This window comes from Stigmatopora nigra, chromosome 6 (genome assembly GCF_051989575.1).
Source record: "Stigmatopora nigra isolate UIUO_SnigA chromosome 6, RoL_Snig_1.1, whole genome shotgun sequence".
Taxonomy (NCBI): Eukaryota; Metazoa; Chordata; class Actinopteri; order Syngnathiformes; family Syngnathidae; genus Stigmatopora; species Stigmatopora nigra.
Window position 1 is genome coordinate 12,345,375 of NC_135513.1, and position 19,953 is coordinate 12,365,327.

Sequence of the window (19,953 nt, forward strand, 5' to 3'; positions counted from 1 at the left end):
ATTAATCTGTGAATACTTTAGTTTAACTTTTTGCCTATTTTTAGAGAAAAACGCAATACCAGTGCGTCCGTTTTAGCGTCCGACTGGAAACTACTAAAATAAACGGTCCCTAAATGGTCATTTATGAAATTACTAAAACATTTCAATGAAAAATCTTTACGATTAAAAAAAATAACACAGTACATTATTACGAGAATAAAAAATCCGAAGTGAATATAAATATAAATTATGTAAAACCGTATATTTGGTGCCTGTCTTGCAATTGGCATTTGTAACACTTGGGAGCACTATTTAGCAAAAAATATTATTACATACATATACATGTATTCTATTTTTTATGCCTAGAGGCGGCATGAGTGGTTAGCACGTCAGCCTGCGAAAGGGCTAAAATAATGTAACAAAATTCAGTATATTACGTGAAGATGCTGACCCTTTATTATATGAATAAATATTGGACGAGCATATTACAACAGCATACATTAACTAATAGTAGTACATGTAACATAAATACAGTTCCCCATATCCAATATCAATAATATTCATTGCATTTATGGGTACTATGCTCTTTTGTGTATACATTGTAGTGGATGTGATTATATTTTCTTGTATTGAAATAATTTAGTAGAACATTTTTGTATCTTGTAGTACATAGACTTGAATTAAAAAATGCATGTTATGTCCAGTAACCATCCTTCAAGTCTTATTGAAAAGACAGCAGGAAAAGTTGTGGCATCTGCACACAAAAAGGAGCATATTTGAAAAGTGCTCTGATTCTAAAATGGAAAATTGAAATATGGAAATAGTAAAGGTATTGCTTACGTTTATCTGCTGCTTGCCAGCTCTCTTTTCAGACAAGTTCTAAAAGAGACAGCTCTCTCCATTGCCTTGTAACCCTGAAAAGATCATGACATAGGAAAGAAAAATGGTGGGTGATGAATGAGTAGGAAATTCCAATCACACAAATGCTAAACATTACTATTTTTTGGAGCGTTGCCGACAAACAGTGACTACAAATCACCACAGGAGGGCAGTGTTTCTTCCCCTGAAGCCATCACATCACATGAGGTGCTTTCCATATTTTTTACTTTTTCACCACTTGCAGTAATGAAACAGTTTTGACAGCATTCTTTTTTTCTTCCAAGCTGCCAAGATCAAACAGCCTGAAAAATTCCCCACCCCTTTCACCATGTTCTAGTAATAAGAACTGCAATTCTTTTAACTGAGCTGCACCTTCACTCTGATTGCAGGTGTGCTGGAGTTTTTCCCAGTTGATTTTTGGGACCCTGAACTGGTCGCCAGCCAAAAACAGGGCACATAAAGACACTCATAAGATACTCATATTGACAGATAGAAGATGGCGACTCGGGTTGGTTCACGGGCCGCTTTAACGTCAACTTGATTTCACGTGGGCCTATAATATTTAGTCAGATTTGACCCCCGGGCCGCCACTTTGACACATGAGCTACAGTTTTGGTTAGATACACTTCCTCACCCTGGCGCCTCGGTGGAGCCTGTCCTTCATGATGCCGATGAACTCCTTGTAAGAGAGTTGATCGTCGTGATCCACGTCAAAGATCTTGAAGATGGTATTGACCAAGTGGTGCGTCAGTTTGAGACCCGTGGCCACATATACGGCCCTGGCAAACTCATCTGGCAGGGCCCAAAAAACATAAATATGATGAGTTTTTCAATATACACATAGCAGAAAGAGATCTGTCACCCCCTAACCTTGTCCAATGGAGCGAGAAGCAAAATTGTACATCTGCATGGCAATGGCGAAATCCTCCAGGTTGTTGAGAAATTGGAAAAAGGAGCGGAATTCGTCAAAAGTAATTCCCTGAAATACACAAACAAAATTGCATGTAAAATGATTGGTAATTAAATTTAAATCACTATTATAAACAAAACAAGTGTTAGGAATGAGCTACACCAAAAAAAAGATGGCATGTTTACTGTTGATGAATAGGATTATGATCGGAAAATAAACGCATTTATTAATTGGGTGGAAGGAATACAAATATCAATTTGTCTTCTGCCATCTTTAAACATATGCCAGCAGACTAATGGTTGTATAGAGTTGATCGAGTATGAAAAGAATGACACGTGCACATGCCCTTGTGTGTGTGTGTGTGTGTGTGTGTGTTTGTAATGTGTGTGTGGTCGAGTGAGGAAGCGGTGCGTTGAACTGTGGAGAGCGACGACAGCCCGAGGCAGAAATGGTGGTGGGAAATGTCAGGTGCTCTTCATGACTGCGAGGCAGGAGCACCCACAGTAGAAGAATACATCAAACACATGGGTTTTAAAATAAAATGTGGACCCAAACATCAATTGAAATGGTAAAAAAAAAACTACTACGGCACTGTCATTGATTTTTTTTTTGGTAACACCAAATACACAAGGTAGGCTTGTGGTGTTTTTTCTTCTGCAATATTGTAACAAAAACACAGTATTTATAGATTATATATGTGTATATATGTATGTATATATATGTATGTATATATGTATATATATATGTGTATATATATGTATATATGTATGTATATATGTATATATGTGTATATATGTATATATATGTGTATATATATGTATGTATATATATGTATATATATGTATGTATATATACATATACATATATACATATATACATACATATATATACATACATATATACATATATATACATATATACATATATGCACATATATACATACATATATACATATATAAAAATCCAAATTACTATATTAAGTAAAAAAAGTGAATAAATATAACCTTCCCAGCATATAATTAAAACTATTAAACATTTGGCATCAAGTAATACTAATAGACATATTCATAGCATAAAACAGCAATCAGAAGAACTAAAACACATCACCGCAAAAACGATTAAAATTCTAGTCCTACATTTCAATTAAAAAAATATATAGCAAATGACTTTTTTGGGGGCAAAGCGAGTGACTTGTGTACCTTTTCATCGGGTATGCTGTGTCTGACATTTTCCAAATAAGCGCCAATGTTTTCCACGTTGGTGAAGCGCAAGAGGATCTTGGCAAAGTCCTCTTCGCTGATTGTGGCCATTCCTTTGGAATAAGTCAGAAATTCAATCTCCAGCACCTCCGTTTGGAGGTTGTCCATGAACCTGAAAAGAAAAGAAAAGAAAAAAACTCCCTTTTATTCTGTATTTTAATACTCCTGCTCATAAAACTTGAAAAGATTTTGAATAATACCTGTAAAAGTCATCAAAAGTCAGCTCAGCCTTTCCTTTTTTTCCAAAGAAATGGACCAGAAGGGTGGTGTCGATGGTTAAAGTCTCATCAGTACGCTGAAGTTTAAAGAAAAGGAAAATAAAGGGAAAAGTCAGATGCTCACTCCAAAAAAAAACACATTTTGGTTCAAAAAACACTGACCGTTTCTCAATATCAAACAAAAAAAGATCCCCAACTTTAAAATAAAACTAAACTCAAGCTATCTTAAAGTGTTCAGTGCACCAAACTAAAAATAAGACAATTTTAACAGTTCTTGACAAAAAAAGTGGAAATCAGAGAACCAAAACCACAACAATGCATATTGAGAAACAGCAGATACAAAAAAAAAACGGGTTAAAAACCACATTATGCAAATAAATGCCAAGCTTCTCCAACCAATCGGCATTTTAAAACAAAACAAAACGGTGCAGCAATCAAGACATTATTGCACAGATTCGATCTAATCAGTCATGCTAAATTTTCACCCAAAACATGCATCAGATAGGAAGAAAAAGGACAAGATAGGAGAAACAAATTTGAAGTGGTTCGGGTAAAAGATGCAATCAAGCAAGCTAGACACCAACCCATGCATTTTTCTGCCTGTAAAATTCAATAAAATGTCCATAAAATCAAAAATCAAGATATTAACGGGATACCTGATTTAGATTGGAACGTCACCCCCTACCTTAATCTGTTTAATAGCCTCACATTAGTCGGACTTGCTAAAAAAAGCTAAATAAATCAAGTAGTGCTGCAACATAAAACTATCCAGTATTATCAGAAAAATTCATATTATTGCTCAAATGTAAAGATATCTAATTGTCAACTAATATTAATTGTTATTGTGCTATTGGAGCTACTTTATAGACTTTATTAACCCATTTTTTATCATACTTGTGTTGACTTTTTTTGAATTAACTCATCCTTAGAATGTTTAAAAAATGTTCAAAAACTGATGGTTGCTAAAAGTTCCTCCCCAGATCAGTTCCAACAAAGTAAATAGTCGTCCAAGGCAGAAAAGGGAGACGTCAACAATAATTTTCAGTGACGGCCATGCTCATCGCTGCCAAAACGTGTTTTTTTTATGAGCATGCTTTGCGGTATGCAGAAGATAAGCGTTCAGGTTTCCCCCAAAAAATAGGAGGAGCATTTAGGCCAATCCAATCATCATTTGCACCAAAATGTCGAATGCATTTCTACCTCAAGATTAAAATCCTAAAACCCAGCAAAAAGCACAAAAAGAACAAGTAAAAACGAGTACAATTTTCAGGCCCTACAAAAACCCAAATTTAAAAAAACAACCAAAAAAAACATGTTTTTACTTGCTTTCATACTTAAAATATGATTTTTTTCCTTATTTTTTGATATTTTTTTTTAATAAATTATTATAAATTAACATCTCTGTTGTTATTAATTTGATTGAATATGATGTGAACAATAAACTACATTTTGCCTTCATTCTAAATACCCGGAGAAAACCCACCCACAAAGGGTAGAAAATGCAAAACTCACTCAAGAACTCAACTTCACTTGCACAAGAAAAAAGATATATAATTACTCCCAAAATATCATAAAGTCAAATGCAAAAATCAATCATTTACGAATATAAACAGAAAACCATACACAGTTCATCCCCCCAAAAAATGACTCATTCCTGGGAGGAGCAGTCCATGGTAGTACCCCCTTTTAAAGGGCACCCCACCTTTTCCTTCCCATGTTCTCAGTTTACCCCTATTTCCTCTCTTTCTCCTCCTTCTAGTTGTCAGTAAGAGTCTCTATCGCTACACAAAAGCAAAGAGCTGGACTAATCTGTTGTGTAAACACTTGCTTCTTTAAATACAAACAGCTTCTTTATTTTGCCCAAAAAGCGCTTCCCGATCTAGTTTTTTGTACCGAGCCACTTTGTACCCTAACATTGGTTGTCGACTGACCTCTGAGCTGACCTTTGTCACACTTTTACGTCTTATCTCAAGTGGAATCTATGATTTGAAGGATTTTCTAGAGATGTCCCAGATCTGATCCTGTTTATATAGGATCGGAATTGGATTAAAAAGATTGGGTTTTTAAAATCAAATCATACTTAGTCAACTTTCCCCAATACATTTTTTTAATAATTTCAAATTGTGTACGTACAACGACTTGTACAAGATTCGTTTCAAGTCTGTTTAAATTTTGCAAAACCGATATAGTTTCACCCATTTCCACTCTAATCCGGATCGTCACCATTTTCACTATATAAACATAGCACGTCAACAAGCAATGAACCCAAACAGTCAACCTATCAGCGTCAAACAGCAACATCTACACAATCTAGAATTTAGAGCATACACAAGGCGCACCAAATGATTGGGCGCACTGCCCACTATGAAAAAATGTTTAGACATTAAGTGCGCCCTATGTGAGTTTTGCATTTCCAAGTTGGCAGCCATTTTCTAGCTTTTCCCGCTAGTGTGTGCTGTGTCCATCTGACTGACACCCAAGCAGATGAAAGACCCCCGGGAGTAAATACAAGGCCAGAGACCCCATCCACTGTCATTAGCGTCACCCTAGCTTCCGCGGCGACCCAAAGCTTGTCATTAGACAGCTAGCCGACTTGCTACGTTTAGCTGTTATTAATCATTGGCCACGCCTCCAAGGTGGTTTTATGGCAATGTCTGGCCACGTTTCTTTTGGACTTAAACTTTGACAATATTAAAAAATGTCTTAAAAGCAAAGGATTCTAATGTGGAGTGGTTTAGATAGGGACACGATCAGTTTTGAATATATTCAAATGTAGGTTGATAGTAAAAGAAAGGGAGAAAGAAGAGTTTGAATATTTAAAAAAACACCAGTTTATACTATTGTGGAATCTAATATTGAAAAATTATATCAGCACAGAACAGAAATAATAAGAATGCAGAGGAAGAGGGAGAATAAATGTGTTGAATTGTTAATTTAGGTGAAGGCTTAAACCTAAAAGGAATACATATGGTAAGGGAAATTAAATTGTGAATAAAGACGCATTAATTTTGAGTCAAAACCAAATTGTAAACTCCAAAAAATAATCTATTTTGAGTCATATTTGGACCTAATGAAGTCCGTATTGGAATGAGATTCAGCGTCCTTATGAATTTTAAGTTTAAGATGAAGACACAAACAAGTACGCACAATTGGGAGATGGGAAAAACTGAGGAACAATTAAGAATAGAGGAATAAAATGATAGAAAAACAATATGGGCTGTGTGTACCTCGGCCAGGTCAGAAAAGAGGATTTGGCTGGCGCCTCGCCTGAGAACGTCCCAGTAACTCCTTGCCGCAAACTCCTGACTGTCTTTTTTTAGCACCTGTAGGGGTGGTGAAGATCTGTAACTACTTCAGAAATCCCCAAATGATCTATAACTTGCATATCATTCACTTTTAGGTGCTTAAAAAATCTCCAAATTAGTATTATTCAGCATTAAACATCATGAAAAGACCACTATTTGCTCTTATGTCATACATAGATATTTTGTTAGGGTGCTAACAACTAGCCGGTTGAATCGATTAGTCATTATTTGAGGGATTTTGCCGTTTTATGGTTCTAAAGTGAGAATAATAAAGATTTTTTTTGGGGGGGGATACATACGCTGTTCATGGGGGCAACCTGATATCCATACAGCTGCATACTCTACCATGTAGAGAAGAGAGATGAGGGAGAGAGAAAGAGAGCGAAGGGGGGACGGTAGAGCATGCAGTCAGGAAGAAAGGAGGAGAGAAGATAAGAAATGTTGTTAGTACATGCGAGGAGAGGTTGTGGATACACTCTGCATAATGGGAAATGTCATTTCCAGTGCATCTATGATTAAAAATCAGTTAAATTGCACATAAGGGGCACTCTATCTTCATACAAAATGTCAATTATCTAAATTTTTTTATAGATTTTTACTTTATATGTGATGAGTTAATATTTTTTTTTGCTGTGAGATATTTATTCAGTCCTTTTCGGAACGGATTAAGGTCCGCAGGGGGTGCCGGAGTCGAGCCCAGCTCGGTATTGGCAGTCTGAAATGGTGGTTAGGTAATGGAAGGGCAACAGGAGACATATAGTGGTATTTAGGGGGGATTTTGGGTAGAATTTGGGGGATGTGGGAAGAAAACTCGGAAAAAAACTAGAAAGTCCAATGGATGCATGATTAATAACACAAAATATTAATCAGAGAAGCACAGGGAAGTGACTAATTATGCAAGGGTATATCCATTTGCTCTAGTACACAATAGGGATGTCACTGTCATGGTATAAACAAGAAGAATAAGTCGTAAGGCTGCATGCAATCTCGCCCTAATACTCCCAAAGATCATTATTTAATAATTCATATCTAAAATGAATCCACATGTCCGACTACAACACTTTAAAAACCACCCAAAAGCGACTTTTGCACTAAAACTAAGTCACTTTTTTTGGACATATTCAAATAATCAGAGCCTCAACTTCAACATAATATTCACCCCATCTCTGTAATATTTTTCAATATATCTTTTCCCACAAATACTATTATACGTGAAGTACAATATTCCAGCCAACCTACCAACTGTGCAGATTTCTCAGCATCACCTCTCCTCCCTTTCTTCTCATTTTTTTTGCGGAAGATCTCCTGAAGCTGGAAAGAGTTGCCATGTAAAAAAAACAATCTGTATTACATGACATTACGCGGAAAAGAAGGTTTGTTTTTTTTCGTTTTAGCGACTTACCACCATGAACTCCCTCTTGTCCACCATCTGGTTGCCGTCTGCATCAAACATATTGAACGCAATCTTAAAGCCAGCATGAGGTTCTGTAGCAGAGAAGGACACACATGGTGATTTTTATTAACAGTTTGTTGAAGGGCATTTTTAATCCGTAAATACTCATCATAAAGGAACAATAAAATATACGGAAATGATACCCAACCACAATATAGAAAGATAATTACATCTATTCACCCATTTCAATGATATCAAGTAAAATACCGTATTTTCAGACAAGAAAGGGCACTTCAAATCCTGCATAAATTCTGATTAAAACATATTTTTGCTATTAATGTTGCTCATTTTTCAAAATGAAATAAAACGACTAATGAATGAATACATTAATTTAAATAAATTCAACAATAAATAGAATCAAGAAAGATAAATACACCTATACATGCAAAGAAATGTATTCCTTCACTCATTTTCTGAGCCGCTCATCCTCAAAAGAGTCGCAGGGGGTGCTGGAGCCTACCCCAGCGAACATCTCGAACATCCTAAATCGATGGCCAGCCAATCCCAGGCCAAATTGATACAAATAACCTATCACTAATAACTAATTTAGCATAGAATTAGCCTAACATGCATGATTTTAGGATTTGAGAGTGAACTACAATACCCAGAAAAAACCCACACAAGCCAGGAGGTAGAACATGCAAACTCAACACAGTAAGATCCCACCTGGGATCGAACCCAAGACCCTAGAACTGTGAGGCCGACACTAGAACCTCTCAGAAAAAAATGGGATTGTCCCACATTACATATTTAATCATGAAATGTCATTTACTTATTTGCTGTTCCCATTCTGCCAACTACATAAAATTGAATTGCACTAAAATGACAAAAAGTAATGCAGTATTTTTGCTTTAGGAAAACAGCACCCTTTTGTTTACTATGTAATTAAGAGACTCACTTGTCAAGATGCAGAGCAGGAAAAGGTATTCCGTATACGAGATGACACCTAGCAACAAACCCATGAGGGAATTAGTTAGTACAAGCTTTATAAACAAACACACAAAAAAGGCACACAATCTTTCCTTGCAAGAAAATCAAATATATTACCATAACATTTATTTGGCCACGCAACATTAATTTCAATACATGTTTTGTGTCATGTCAAAGTGTGTGTATGTGTGTGTTTGTAAAAAAAATGTTGCACAAGGGAATTCTATCATCCCTCGGGCCCATTAACACTCTTTTTGCTTTCTTTTTGATTTTGCAGATAGTTCAGGTTGACTTGCTTGAGTGTTACGGGACACTGATTTCAAGACACAATGCGTGTGTGTGTGTGTGTGTGTGTGCAAGTGTGTGTGTGTGTGTGTGTGTGTGTGTGGATATGCATTGCTGAACATGACAACATGTACAACTAGACTTAGGCTAACTCATCTAAAAAATGACTTAAAAATATCATTTAACAAGAAAAAATATGAGAAATGTCAAAACAAAAGACCATTCTGGTTATTAGAAATATTCTCTCATTTTAAAATGTAAAAACATTGGAAAAAAATGTGTCATGATTGCGTAGGAAAGGAAAATAAGCTTTAAAAAATGATGAGTACATTTTAGTATGAAGAGTGTATTATTTTTGTGGTGTGGTAAATGAAATATAGGTTCAAATGTGTATTTGCAAGTGATTGTGTTTTAGAGAAATAGCAACGAGCATATAAGAGAAAGGAGGGGAGATGTGTGGTTTATTTTTAGTTTGGTCAGCAGGTTGTTTGGCTGTTAGAAGGCTTCCAACCTCGGATTAGAGACACCTACTGTGACTCACACAACCGCACACTGGCAGGTATAGCAAGCACTAAAACTCACTCAAATATGGTATTTTTAGAGTCACATTTTGACAGAGTCAAGTCAACAATATGGTGAATTAAAACAGCACAATTGTGATATTTGGATTTTTTGATTTACCCAGAAAATGATTTTTCAAAAACAGCTTGTAGCATATGTGTACGCCATGTGGGAAAATATTGTACCTCTTTCTTTCAGATTCCGGAATAATTTCGATGAGCCTCTCCATACAGGCGGTGTATCGGATAGGATTTTCTCCAGCTCCTGAAAAATAGAAAAATTACTTGTGAAAATGTTCATAGGCATATGTTGGATGGATTTACTTAAAGATGCAACCAAGTGGTTTCTCTTTCACACTCACATGCCATTTATAGCAAATTATTGAGTTAATTTAACCTGATTTAATTTATCAGAAGTACAAATTTAAAAAATGGTGGTATTTTGGACTCTTGATGGAGAATCTTACTAAAATAAGGTATAAAAATGATGGATACAATATAAATAAGTGTATGTGCTCTAATAAATATATGATGGATGAACGCAACATCTCATATAGACAAATAAATAATAAGATGGTATTATTTGTTCTAATACTAAACCTGTTCCAAAAAATAATAATAATAAAAAAAAAAAATATATATATATATATACATATATCATAAGGATCAATTTAATCCAAAAATAAACAAAACAGCTAACAAATCCATTAATTTAAAATGTTTTGCATGCACAAAAGTAGCAAAAACTTAAAAAAAACTGACCACCTGACCTAACCAGCCATACACAGAGAATAAGAACAAATCCCAGATTCAAACGTCGCACCACACGTAAAACACAACCAACAACTGACAACACATAGGAAAGAAGAAAGCCACTTTTAGAGTGTGTCACCCACCTGTTTGGTCAGGGACCTCCAGGGCCTCTTTACTGCCAGGAAGCCAGACAAAAGACACACACAAAAAAAAAGAAGAGAAATAAGAGAACGGGGTTTGCTTGGGTGGGCTCTGTTAGATAGCATCTGTATTGCTAAAAATGCCTCTTAATGTGACCGCTACGATCACAACACACAGACTGTCACTGTATATACAATGGCGATCATCTAAAGTGCCCCGTACTCTTCTTTGTAGTAGACAGAATGTTCCAGTAAAAACACATGGTACTTTTTGTTCTGTTTTATACAACAAAGTTCATCTTAATTCAACTTCAAAGGGGGGGGGGCATTAGGGGATGTCAGCGGCGGAGAGGCTAGATGTATCATGTGTCGGGAGGAGAGCAGATGTAAACACTCCTACAGGTGTGTAGATGGCAATAACAGCGGGCCACTTCAGAACCAAATAATACCGTGTTATGAGGGTAAGACTGGTGATAAAGGGATAAGCGTGACATATTCATTAGATACTACAAAGTGTAAATGCGAGTACTAAATGGAATTGTGGAAGTAAGGGGGCCCTGTGTGTGTCAAAGTCAGTGTCTGACTAAGTACTTACGAAAACTAAGACATGACAAAACTAGACTAGACTAAACAAAAACAACTGATTTGAAGTTGCGAGTAGTTTTTTGCGAGTATTTTTTTCTCGAATAGCAGCAGGTCGAACGTTAGAACCTCTAATTTATAAGCATAATTGTGTGTCTGTAAAGAGTACTATACGTACTTCTTGGTTCACTCATGGTGACTGACTCGATGAAGTTCTGCGGAGTCATGTAAAGTTGTCCATCATACTCCACCGAGCTAAACATCCGGAAACGATGCTCATGAGATGACATGTGGACCTCTCCTTCCTCAAATTCCATTGGATGTGCCTGTAGATCAACAAAAGTAAAAATTGTATTTTTAAGTATGTTGTATTACATATTATAGTACAGTACAGTATAGTACAACATAGTACAGTACAGTATAGTACAGTATAGTACAACATAGTACAGTACAGTATAGCATAGTACAGTACAGTATAGTATAGTACAGTAAACTACAGTACTAGTACACTACAGTGCAGTACAGTACAGTATAGTATAGTACAGTAAACTACAGTATAGTGCACTACAGTGCAATACAGTATTGTACACTATATTACAGTATACTACAGTACAGTATAGTGCACTACAGTGCAGTACAGTATTGTACACTATACTACAGTATAGTACACTACAGTGCAGTACAGTATTGTACACTGTACTACAGTACAGTATTGTACACTGTACTACAGTACAGTATTGTACACTGTACTACAGTACAGTATAGTACACTACAGTGCAGTACAGTATTGTACACTAGTGCAGTACAGTATTGTACACTATGCTACAGAACAGTATTGTACACTATACTACAGTACATTATATTACACTATACTACAGTATACCGCTAACAGTATACCGTATACCAGTACACCACTCCCCCAGACAGCCCCTCTTGACTAATTTCAATTCAATGCAGTCCTAATGTTGACACTTCAGCACCAGCTGGACTGGAGAGCGCCAGCGCCGCACAGTTAAAAACAGCGAGCAAAACCAATCCGCACATCATTCGATATGGGAACGGATTCTCCCCGAATAATTGCTAAACCAGACCTTGGATGTCCACGCATATTTTTCAACTGTCTCGGTCACCCACCCACCATCTCTTTAGCTTCGACAGCTGGGATGGACGGCAGCAAAGTGTGGAAGCTGCAAGCCCCCATCGGCGTCCTCCTCCAGCCTTTGCGGTTAGCTTCATCCGCATAGAAATAAAGTGCCACGGCGCCACCGGTCGCCAGACTAAGACCGAAAGTCAGGCATTTCCGTGCTCGGGATGAAGCCAATACATTTCTTGACTGGTTCAGTTTAGCGGCCAACCAAGCCACTCGATGGAAAGCGGCCATTGCTGATGTTAGGGAAGATGTGCGGGCACAATTTGGAAGGATGGCTTCAAGCTATCGCGAGATTCGGGGGCTCTATCGCGAGATTCCATTGAAATGAACTGTGATGTAAAGCTTCACTACAAAGTGCACTAATAACAACAAACTAATAAAATCAATATACAATAAAAAAAAATCACAATAAAGAATTAATGAATAAGTAGTCAACATAAAATATAGACAACAACATAAGTTGGGAAGTGCAGAAATAACAACAACCCAACAAATAATCAATAAATAATAATAATAATACATACATACATGATAAATAATTAACAAATAAAGAAAAAGTCAACATAGTAAATAATTAGTAGTGAACACATAACTAGTGAATATTAAGAAGTGGTCACATACATAAATAAGTATTAAAGTAACTAAATTACTTTGAGTGGCAAAAATCGTTCAAAAATTAATATTTTTTGGGCCTTTTCAAGAACAGAATGACATATTTTAATCAATGGTCCAAATTTAAAGGTCAGGGAATTGAGAGCTTATGTGAATTGGAAAAAATATTCCATTATTTTACATCTTTGGGATGTTTTGATGAACTTTTCAATCGAAAAGAAGTCCACCAAACCACCGGGAAACCAATCTCGCAGCAATCTACAATAGAACGCTTCAGGCTATTGAGTTATTCGATCAGTAATTTCTTTGTGTAGGTGGGTGCAAGGGTGGCTGCTTCCCCCCGGGGGCTTCCAACCAACAGAAATAGTCCCTACATGCTTGGTTTCACTCTGGCCTATGTCATTAAGGAAGCAGTAAACGGAGCAATCTCGCCTGGAATCACATGACCATGGGAACACTTCCATTTTCTCCTCCTGTGGAAATATGCCATTGTAGTTGACGTCTTCATTGTGACTGGATCAATATCTAATATATCAGGATCCGATCAGCCTGGGGGTGATGCCGATCGATCCTTTGCAGGGTGTCGGGGGGGGGGGGGGGGGGGGGGGGGGGTGAGGGCTATTATTCTGCTCAAAAATACGAATCAATCAGGGTAGAGCAAAAGTATGGATGCGCAATACGTACTACGAGTTTGGCGACTTCAATTTCAACCAAAAACACACTGAATGCCATTTTGGAGAAGTAAAATGAGTACAAAGTGTCTACAGGGGGCACATATGGACACACTAAGCACAAAGTATCTCACTTTAAAGTCATTTATCAATGCAGCTCCCCAGGGAGGGGGATAGGGGGGTTGCTGATTTGGTGTGTGTATGGCCAACCTAAATCAATGCAACACTTGGGGTTGAGGTTTAAAAAAAAAAAATATATATATATATATATATTTCTACAACATAGAAAAGGTGGAGAAAAGGTGAGGAGTTAGTGTTTTAGGTTAATGGATCATCATTATGTGCAAAGTAGGGATGTAATGTTACTTCTGTCTGAATCGATATGTTGATTGGTTTAGCAGCAATTTAGTCAATCGTAATGCATAAGTCAAATTGCCGTTTTCTTAAAAAGAACATTAATTCAAAGGCTTGAATTGTGCGTGATTTTAATTTATTTTTTATTATATATAACTTACTGTGCATTATGGCCGAAACCTTTGAATTGAATTAAAATATGGAAAACTAATATAAACAAGGATCATTTTTATTAGTCATTTATATTTTTTTCAATCCAATCAAACACTATTTTGTGTTTTCTATCATTTTGTGGATATTTAACTTTATCGATTCATATGATATGACTATCGTCTTTTTTCTTTCCATAGGCTTTTTACACTAGATATTTTTATCCAATCCATTTAAACTAGGAAACTTGGCACTGATCCCTGCCAACCATCCCAGTCCCTCCCACTTCTAACTCTAAGTATATTTAGTAGGTCTACATACAGTTCAAAACAGGTATTTCCCCACTCCAGATAGTTTTTTCCAGATCGTCTTACAAGACCTTCAATTCTTTGAAGCATTGGTGTCTTTGATTCGCCCACAATTAACGATGTAGGTTGTTCAAAGATCCTTGCGAAGATCAATGAACGGATTGACAGTCAAGTGATGTCGTTTGCACAGGTGTGTGTATGTGTGTTGCGCCATGTAAGTGTTCTGCAAGTCTTACATAAAACGCGAAGGCCATAAATCAACAGCCGTCAGGCAAAATTACGCAAAGAGGGGCTTTCCTTCTTCGTGTAGCTGCACCTGAGACACTTCTATACTGGGGGCACGCATGGGACTGTAAAGCTATCTCAGGTCGATCCTCAGTGTCTGGAGTTTGCATGTTCTCCTTGGGCTTGCGTGGGTTTTCTCCGGGTACTTCACTTTAATCCCATTATCCCAAAACATGCATGCTAGGCTGGCTGGTTGGAGACTGTAAATTGACTTTATGTTTGATTGGTTGTTTGTCTTCTTGTGCCCTACGATTGGCTGTCCATCGATTTAGGGCTTGCGTGGGTTTTCTTCAGGTACTCTGGTTTCTTCCTATATGCCTAAAACATGGATGCTAACTATATTGCTCCTTCTTTGATTGGTTGCCCATCCCCTTGAGCCTTGTGATTGGCTGGCCATTAATTTAGGGCTTGCGTGGGTTTTCTCCGGGTACTCCAGTTTCCTTCTACATGCCAAAAACATGCATGCTAGCTCACTTTAAATTGCTCCCAGGCATGATTGGTTGTTTGTCTTCTTGTGTCCTGCGATTGGCTAGCCACCGATTCAAGGTATCACCTGCCTTAGTTAGCTGAGTTGGGCTCCAGCACCCCTTGCAAACCTTCTGCGGATGAGTGGTTTAGAAAATGAATGAATGAAGGCAACTCTAAACTTCTACTACTTAGAATTGGTTCTCCATCTCCTTGTGTCCTGCCATTCGGGGTGTCACCCGCTATAGTGAGCTGGTATAGGCTCCAGCACCCCCGTGAGCTTTGCAAGGATAGGTAGTTCTGCAAATTGATTTTCTCTTGTCTAATAGGTGTCCGACCCCATGTTTTAGGCCATGAAAGTGTTAATGCATAGTCGTAGATGGGGTGTTTTTTTTTTGGGGGGGGGGGGGGGGGGGTAAGGTGGGGGCATTCTGGGCAGTGCAGAAAAACGCCATTAAGGAGGAGATCAAGGCTCATTTGCATGAAAAGACAACTCGGGGAGACTATCCTCTGGCCCTGAGTGCATTTTTAAAGAAGTCAGCGCTCCAATGTGCAAAGAGGAGTTTCCAGGGGAGATGTAGCGCACTGCCGAGATGATGAAGATGACGATGATGATGGTGGCGATGGTGGTGGTAGTGATGATGATGATGATGCGCTGATAAACGGCATCGCCGAGCAAGAGACGGACGGGACGGGACTCGCGTATTCGCAGCGAGATGTGTGCACGCACTTACGTGGGATCGGCGTGCTGCTGATCCAGTGCGCTTGCAACTTTTACTTTTTTTTCTCCTTTTTCGTTTGTTTTTTCGCTTCTCCACTCAATCGCTTCTTGTTGGGATGGGGGCGGCAGCCGAGCTTGGGATCTTCAACGGATTTGTGGACAGCTTCGGCTCGGCGGGAGGCGCTCATTTGCTGCTCACCCCGGCGGGGGCGATGGAATACAACAACCCGTCGGGTGGACTCGTGCGGCATGAGCGTGAGCACGAGCGCCTGGTGTCGTCGGAACGCTTGTCCCGGAGCTTGGCGGATCTCAGCCACCTGAAGGGGATTCTCCGGCGGCGGCAGTTGTATTGCAGGACCGGCTTTCACTTGGAAATCCACCCCGGTGGATCCGTGAGGGGAACGAGGGAGGATCATAGCAGATTTGGTGAGGAGTGTATTCTTCTTGGGAGTAGTTTTTTTTACTATTAAATGAATTTTTACTACGTTGGATTGGATGTGACGTCCTTAATTTGAGCATATATTTAACGATATTCCTTGAAACTTGGAAGTTTTTCCTTCATGAGTTTGTATCTCATGCATAATAATTTGTCTTTAATTCTAAAATGTCCAACTTTTTAAAATATATTATCAACAACTTGGGGCAATTGATTGACAGTCATCAAAATAACAACTACCGTTTTGACAGAACTGCATTGCATCATGGTTAGACACTCAAACCAGGTTTGGAATCCAAATTTCCGAATCATCTCCTAGTGGAAGTTTTCAGTACTACACCAATAAAACAAACCTACCCATTTTCCTACCCTTCCAAACCATTCTTCAACAACCATTCACACTCATATCTCCATTCAACGACAATTGAGAGTCAAACTGGATCAACCAGGCTACACAAGCACAGTGAAAACAGCAATAAGTAAAAAAAAAACTTTCACATTGACCCTAAATACTAATCCACCCCCCACCCCTATAGCATCTCATAGTACTAATAATAAGCCTAGATGAAGCAGTGTACCACTGTGACGACAGCTGCTGCAATATATTGAGCCATTCTGCCAGTAATGGCGTCCATAAGGGTCCATTTGTATCACATAAGGCTGACTAATAGCCTCCACTAACTGTTTGACTAAAGCAAAAGGCAAGTATGTTTCCAAGCTATAAAAAAAAGACAAGCTTTATATGTTAAGAATGTATACGGGAGGTTTTGTTTGCGCATAGATTGAAAGATTTTTTAGGAGGAGGCGATAAAGATGAATAAGAGCTTTATCATTTCCATCAAAGGGAGCCGCTTTTAAGATTTATTTCGTAGCTTTGAGGTAGTAACTCTTCTGGCATTTCATTCGAGATCCAAATGTAACTTTGTGCCAGAGGCCATTCCAGATGTATAAACTCCCCTTTTTTTAGTATTCCAATTGGTTTAACTTACCTCAGAGTGCTTTGAGGTGTTCCGGTTGAAAGATATTGATGTGATGTCATCCTGTGTGGCCAGGTATTTTGGAGTTTATCAGTCTGGCCGTCGGATTGGTCAGCATCCGGGGTGTGGACACTGGACTTTATCTCTCCATGAACAGCAAAGGAGAACTGTATGGATCGGTGAGTTTTTTAGTTTGAGTTATTTCATATGGGAAAGCACATATTAATGAACAGAATCATGTTAATGAACATAGATATGTAAATATGTAAGATTGTAGCCAAGGACTAATTTCCATCTTTGGTCTACACACTGAAGCAGCACAGTTTTAGACAAGATAGTGATCAAAATTTTGTTCGTCTAACAGACAGCCTTTAAGATGATTGGCCAAGAGGTCCAGAGACGTGAAATCATGTAAGATCATTGGAAATTAGTTCCAGGTTGACATAATGCACTTTTTGAAGGGAGCTACACAGTCGCCTCTAGAGCCAGCCCTTGTTTAAGTATTCAAATCCGGATTCCTTTAACACACGTGAGTCAAAGTGGTGGTCAGCGGGCCAAATCTGGCCCGCCGCGTCATTTTGTGTGGCCCGGGAAAGTAAATCATGAGTGCTGACTTTCTGTTTTAGGATCAAATTAAAACGAAGAGTATAGATGTATATTAAATGTCCTGATTTTCCCCCTTTTAAATCAATAATTGTCATTTTTTAATCATTTTTTCAGTTTTTAGTTCAAAAATCCTTTTGTAAAGTCTAAAAATATATTTAAAAAAAGCTGAAACATTGTTTTAGATCTATAAAAACAGAATATTCAGGGTTTTTAATCCAGTTCTTTTAATCCATTTATTAAAAAAAAATCTAAATATTATATCCAAACTACACAGTCACCTCTAGAGCCAGCCATTGTTAATGTATTCGAATTGGGACTCCTTTAACGCTAACTAAATCTCCAGAGTTAATTACATAGCACATTTTAGCCTGATGCTAACCTAATTTCATCCCCTTTTTTTCACCTACAGCAAAAACTATCAGCAGAAAGCATTTTCCGGGAGCAATTTGAGGAAAACTGGTACAACACATACTCATCCAACATCTACAGACACGGAGAAAAAGGAGCATTTTACTTTGTAGCTCTAAACAAAGACGGTTCGCCACGAGACGGAACCAGATCCAGGCGGCATCAGAGATTCTCACACTTCCTACCGAGGCCTGTAGATCCAGACCGAGTACCAGAACTGTACCGGGATATACTTGGACAGAGCTGAAAGCGAACCCATACAAGTTTAAAACGACATTTTTTGACCGGGGATGGAAAGAAGGACCTTTTTTTGGACTTTTTAAGAGAAAAGAACTGGGAACATCTGGGATTATGCTACCTATGATCTCATTAAATGGCATACGCAGTGGGTTCTGGAGCCAAGATGGCCGACGTCCTTTAAATTCCATGCTACCTGCTATTTTCCGAATCTGCATGTGTAAATGAACGAAGCCGAATTGAGACAAACGAGCGGATATTTTCAGTTTCAATGCGGCGTCCTATCTTCTAAGTCAACCATTTCCTTAAATTTTTAACTCACGATAAAGTATGGAAGATTTACTGAAAAAAAATGGGGAAGTTTTATGCACTGGAAAGCAGCCATGAAGCCATCAGAGAAGATTAGAAGATTTGTTTGGAGTTTTTTTGGACTATTTTGGACCCCCCCCCGGTGAAGGAATTGTGATGTTTTTTCGCCGTTTGCAGTTTAAATGACGAGCACAGATTGGATTTTTTTTAGGCTTTAACAGATTTTTATTATTTATGACTCTCTCAATCTTGGGATAAACAAGTATATTTATTTCCTATATTTATTTATTTTGAAAGTATATTTTTGCAGGTGTGAATAAAAAAATAAAAAGTCTTCATCTTTGTGTTATGGTTTGTGTGCTATTTTATTTACAACTAATGGAAAATATGGATTATTAAGTTTTGTTTATTTTTAATAATGTTAAATAATCTTCAAGAAAAAATTCTACCAAAATAAGAAAAATGATTAAAAGAATATCTGACATTTTTTTACTGCAAAAAATTTGAAGACATTAAAAAAACAAGCTATTTTTTATGTAGAAGCTAAATTAAAAGTAAAAGTTTGATATTTGGGGACGAAGGCAAGAAATTATTAAAGCTATATTTGAAAACAATGAAATTAAATACATCCTAAAAATAATATTGGCATAAATAGTGACTAAAATTCATGTAAAATTCAAATGTCAAACAAAAACAGTAAAAAAAATACTTTTTTTTAAAAGTTCTGTCAATGGAAAATTCAAATTTTAAAGCAACATTACCACTTGAATAAAACAAAAATAAGTTTAATTTTGTGTTTCTTTTCTTATTCCTGTCTCTAAATATCCCACAAATACATACAAACGCAAAACATATTTTCATTGTAAATGAAAGTGAATTTTCCCCTGAATTAATATGACACAGACTTTAGGAAGCACATTAATATATACAAAAGAAAAATCAAGTTATGAATAGGTTTGCTACATCAAAATCCACTCACAAAAGAAAAGGAATGCGAGGAAATAAAGTCCC

General features: G+C 37.5%; 2 protein-coding genes across 2 annotated transcripts; one reads left to right on the forward strand and one right to left on the reverse strand.

Moving 5' to 3' along the window:
• Positions 1-412: 412 nt before the first annotated feature.
• On the reverse strand, positions 413-12,684 carry micu3a (mitochondrial calcium uptake 3a). The gene is made up of 15 exons (XM_077719079.1): positions 12,392-12,684; positions 11,432-11,579; positions 10,675-10,706; positions 9,965-10,043; positions 8,902-8,949; positions 7,953-8,035; positions 7,790-7,861; positions 6,850-6,891; positions 6,473-6,568; positions 3,228-3,322; positions 2,968-3,139; positions 1,729-1,837; positions 1,493-1,650; positions 820-893; positions 413-733 (listed from the first exon to the last, which is right to left on the reverse strand). Exons 1-14 carry the CDS (start codon positions 12,632-12,634, stop codon positions 822-824), a joined length of 1,449 nt encoding a protein of 482 aa, XP_077575205.1. The 5' UTR covers positions 12,635-12,684; the 3' UTR covers positions 413-733; positions 820-821.
• A 3,031-nt stretch (positions 12,685-15,715) lies between these two features.
• LOC144198186 (fibroblast growth factor 20-like) lies at positions 15,716-19,270 on the forward strand. Its single transcript, XM_077719077.1, has 3 exons — positions 15,716-16,395; positions 17,458-17,561; positions 18,398-19,270. The coding sequence occupies exons 1-3, from the start codon at positions 16,086-16,088 to the stop codon at positions 18,641-18,643; spliced, it is 660 nt and encodes a 219-aa protein (XP_077575203.1). The 5' UTR covers positions 15,716-16,085; the 3' UTR covers positions 18,644-19,270.
• The last annotated feature ends 683 nt before the right edge of the window (positions 19,271-19,953 follow it).

Bases quoted from the DNA above. Each gene is read 5' to 3' on its own strand.
- micu3a (XM_077719079.1), bottom strand. From the start codon at position 12,634: ATGGCCGCTTTCCATCGAGTGGCTTGGTTGGCCGCTAAACTGAACCAG. The intron at 10,707-11,431 runs GTACGTATAGTA...GCTTCCTGGCAG, and splicing joins CACCATGAGTGAACCAAGAA to TAAAGAGGCCCTGGAGGTCC. The intron at 1,651-1,728 runs GTTAGGGGGTGA...GGGCCCTGCCAG, and splicing joins TTCTCGCTCCATTGGACAAG to ATGAGTTTGCCAGGGCCGTA.
- LOC144198186 (XM_077719077.1), top strand. From the start codon at position 16,086: ATGGGGGCGGCAGCCGAGCTTGGGATCTTCAACGGATTTGTGGACAGC. The intron at 16,396-17,457 runs GTGAGGAGTGTA...CTGTGTGGCCAG, and splicing joins GGAGGATCATAGCAGATTTG to GTATTTTGGAGTTTATCAGT. The intron at 17,562-18,397 runs GTGAGTTTTTTA...TTTCACCTACAG, and splicing joins AAGGAGAACTGTATGGATCG to CAAAAACTATCAGCAGAAAG.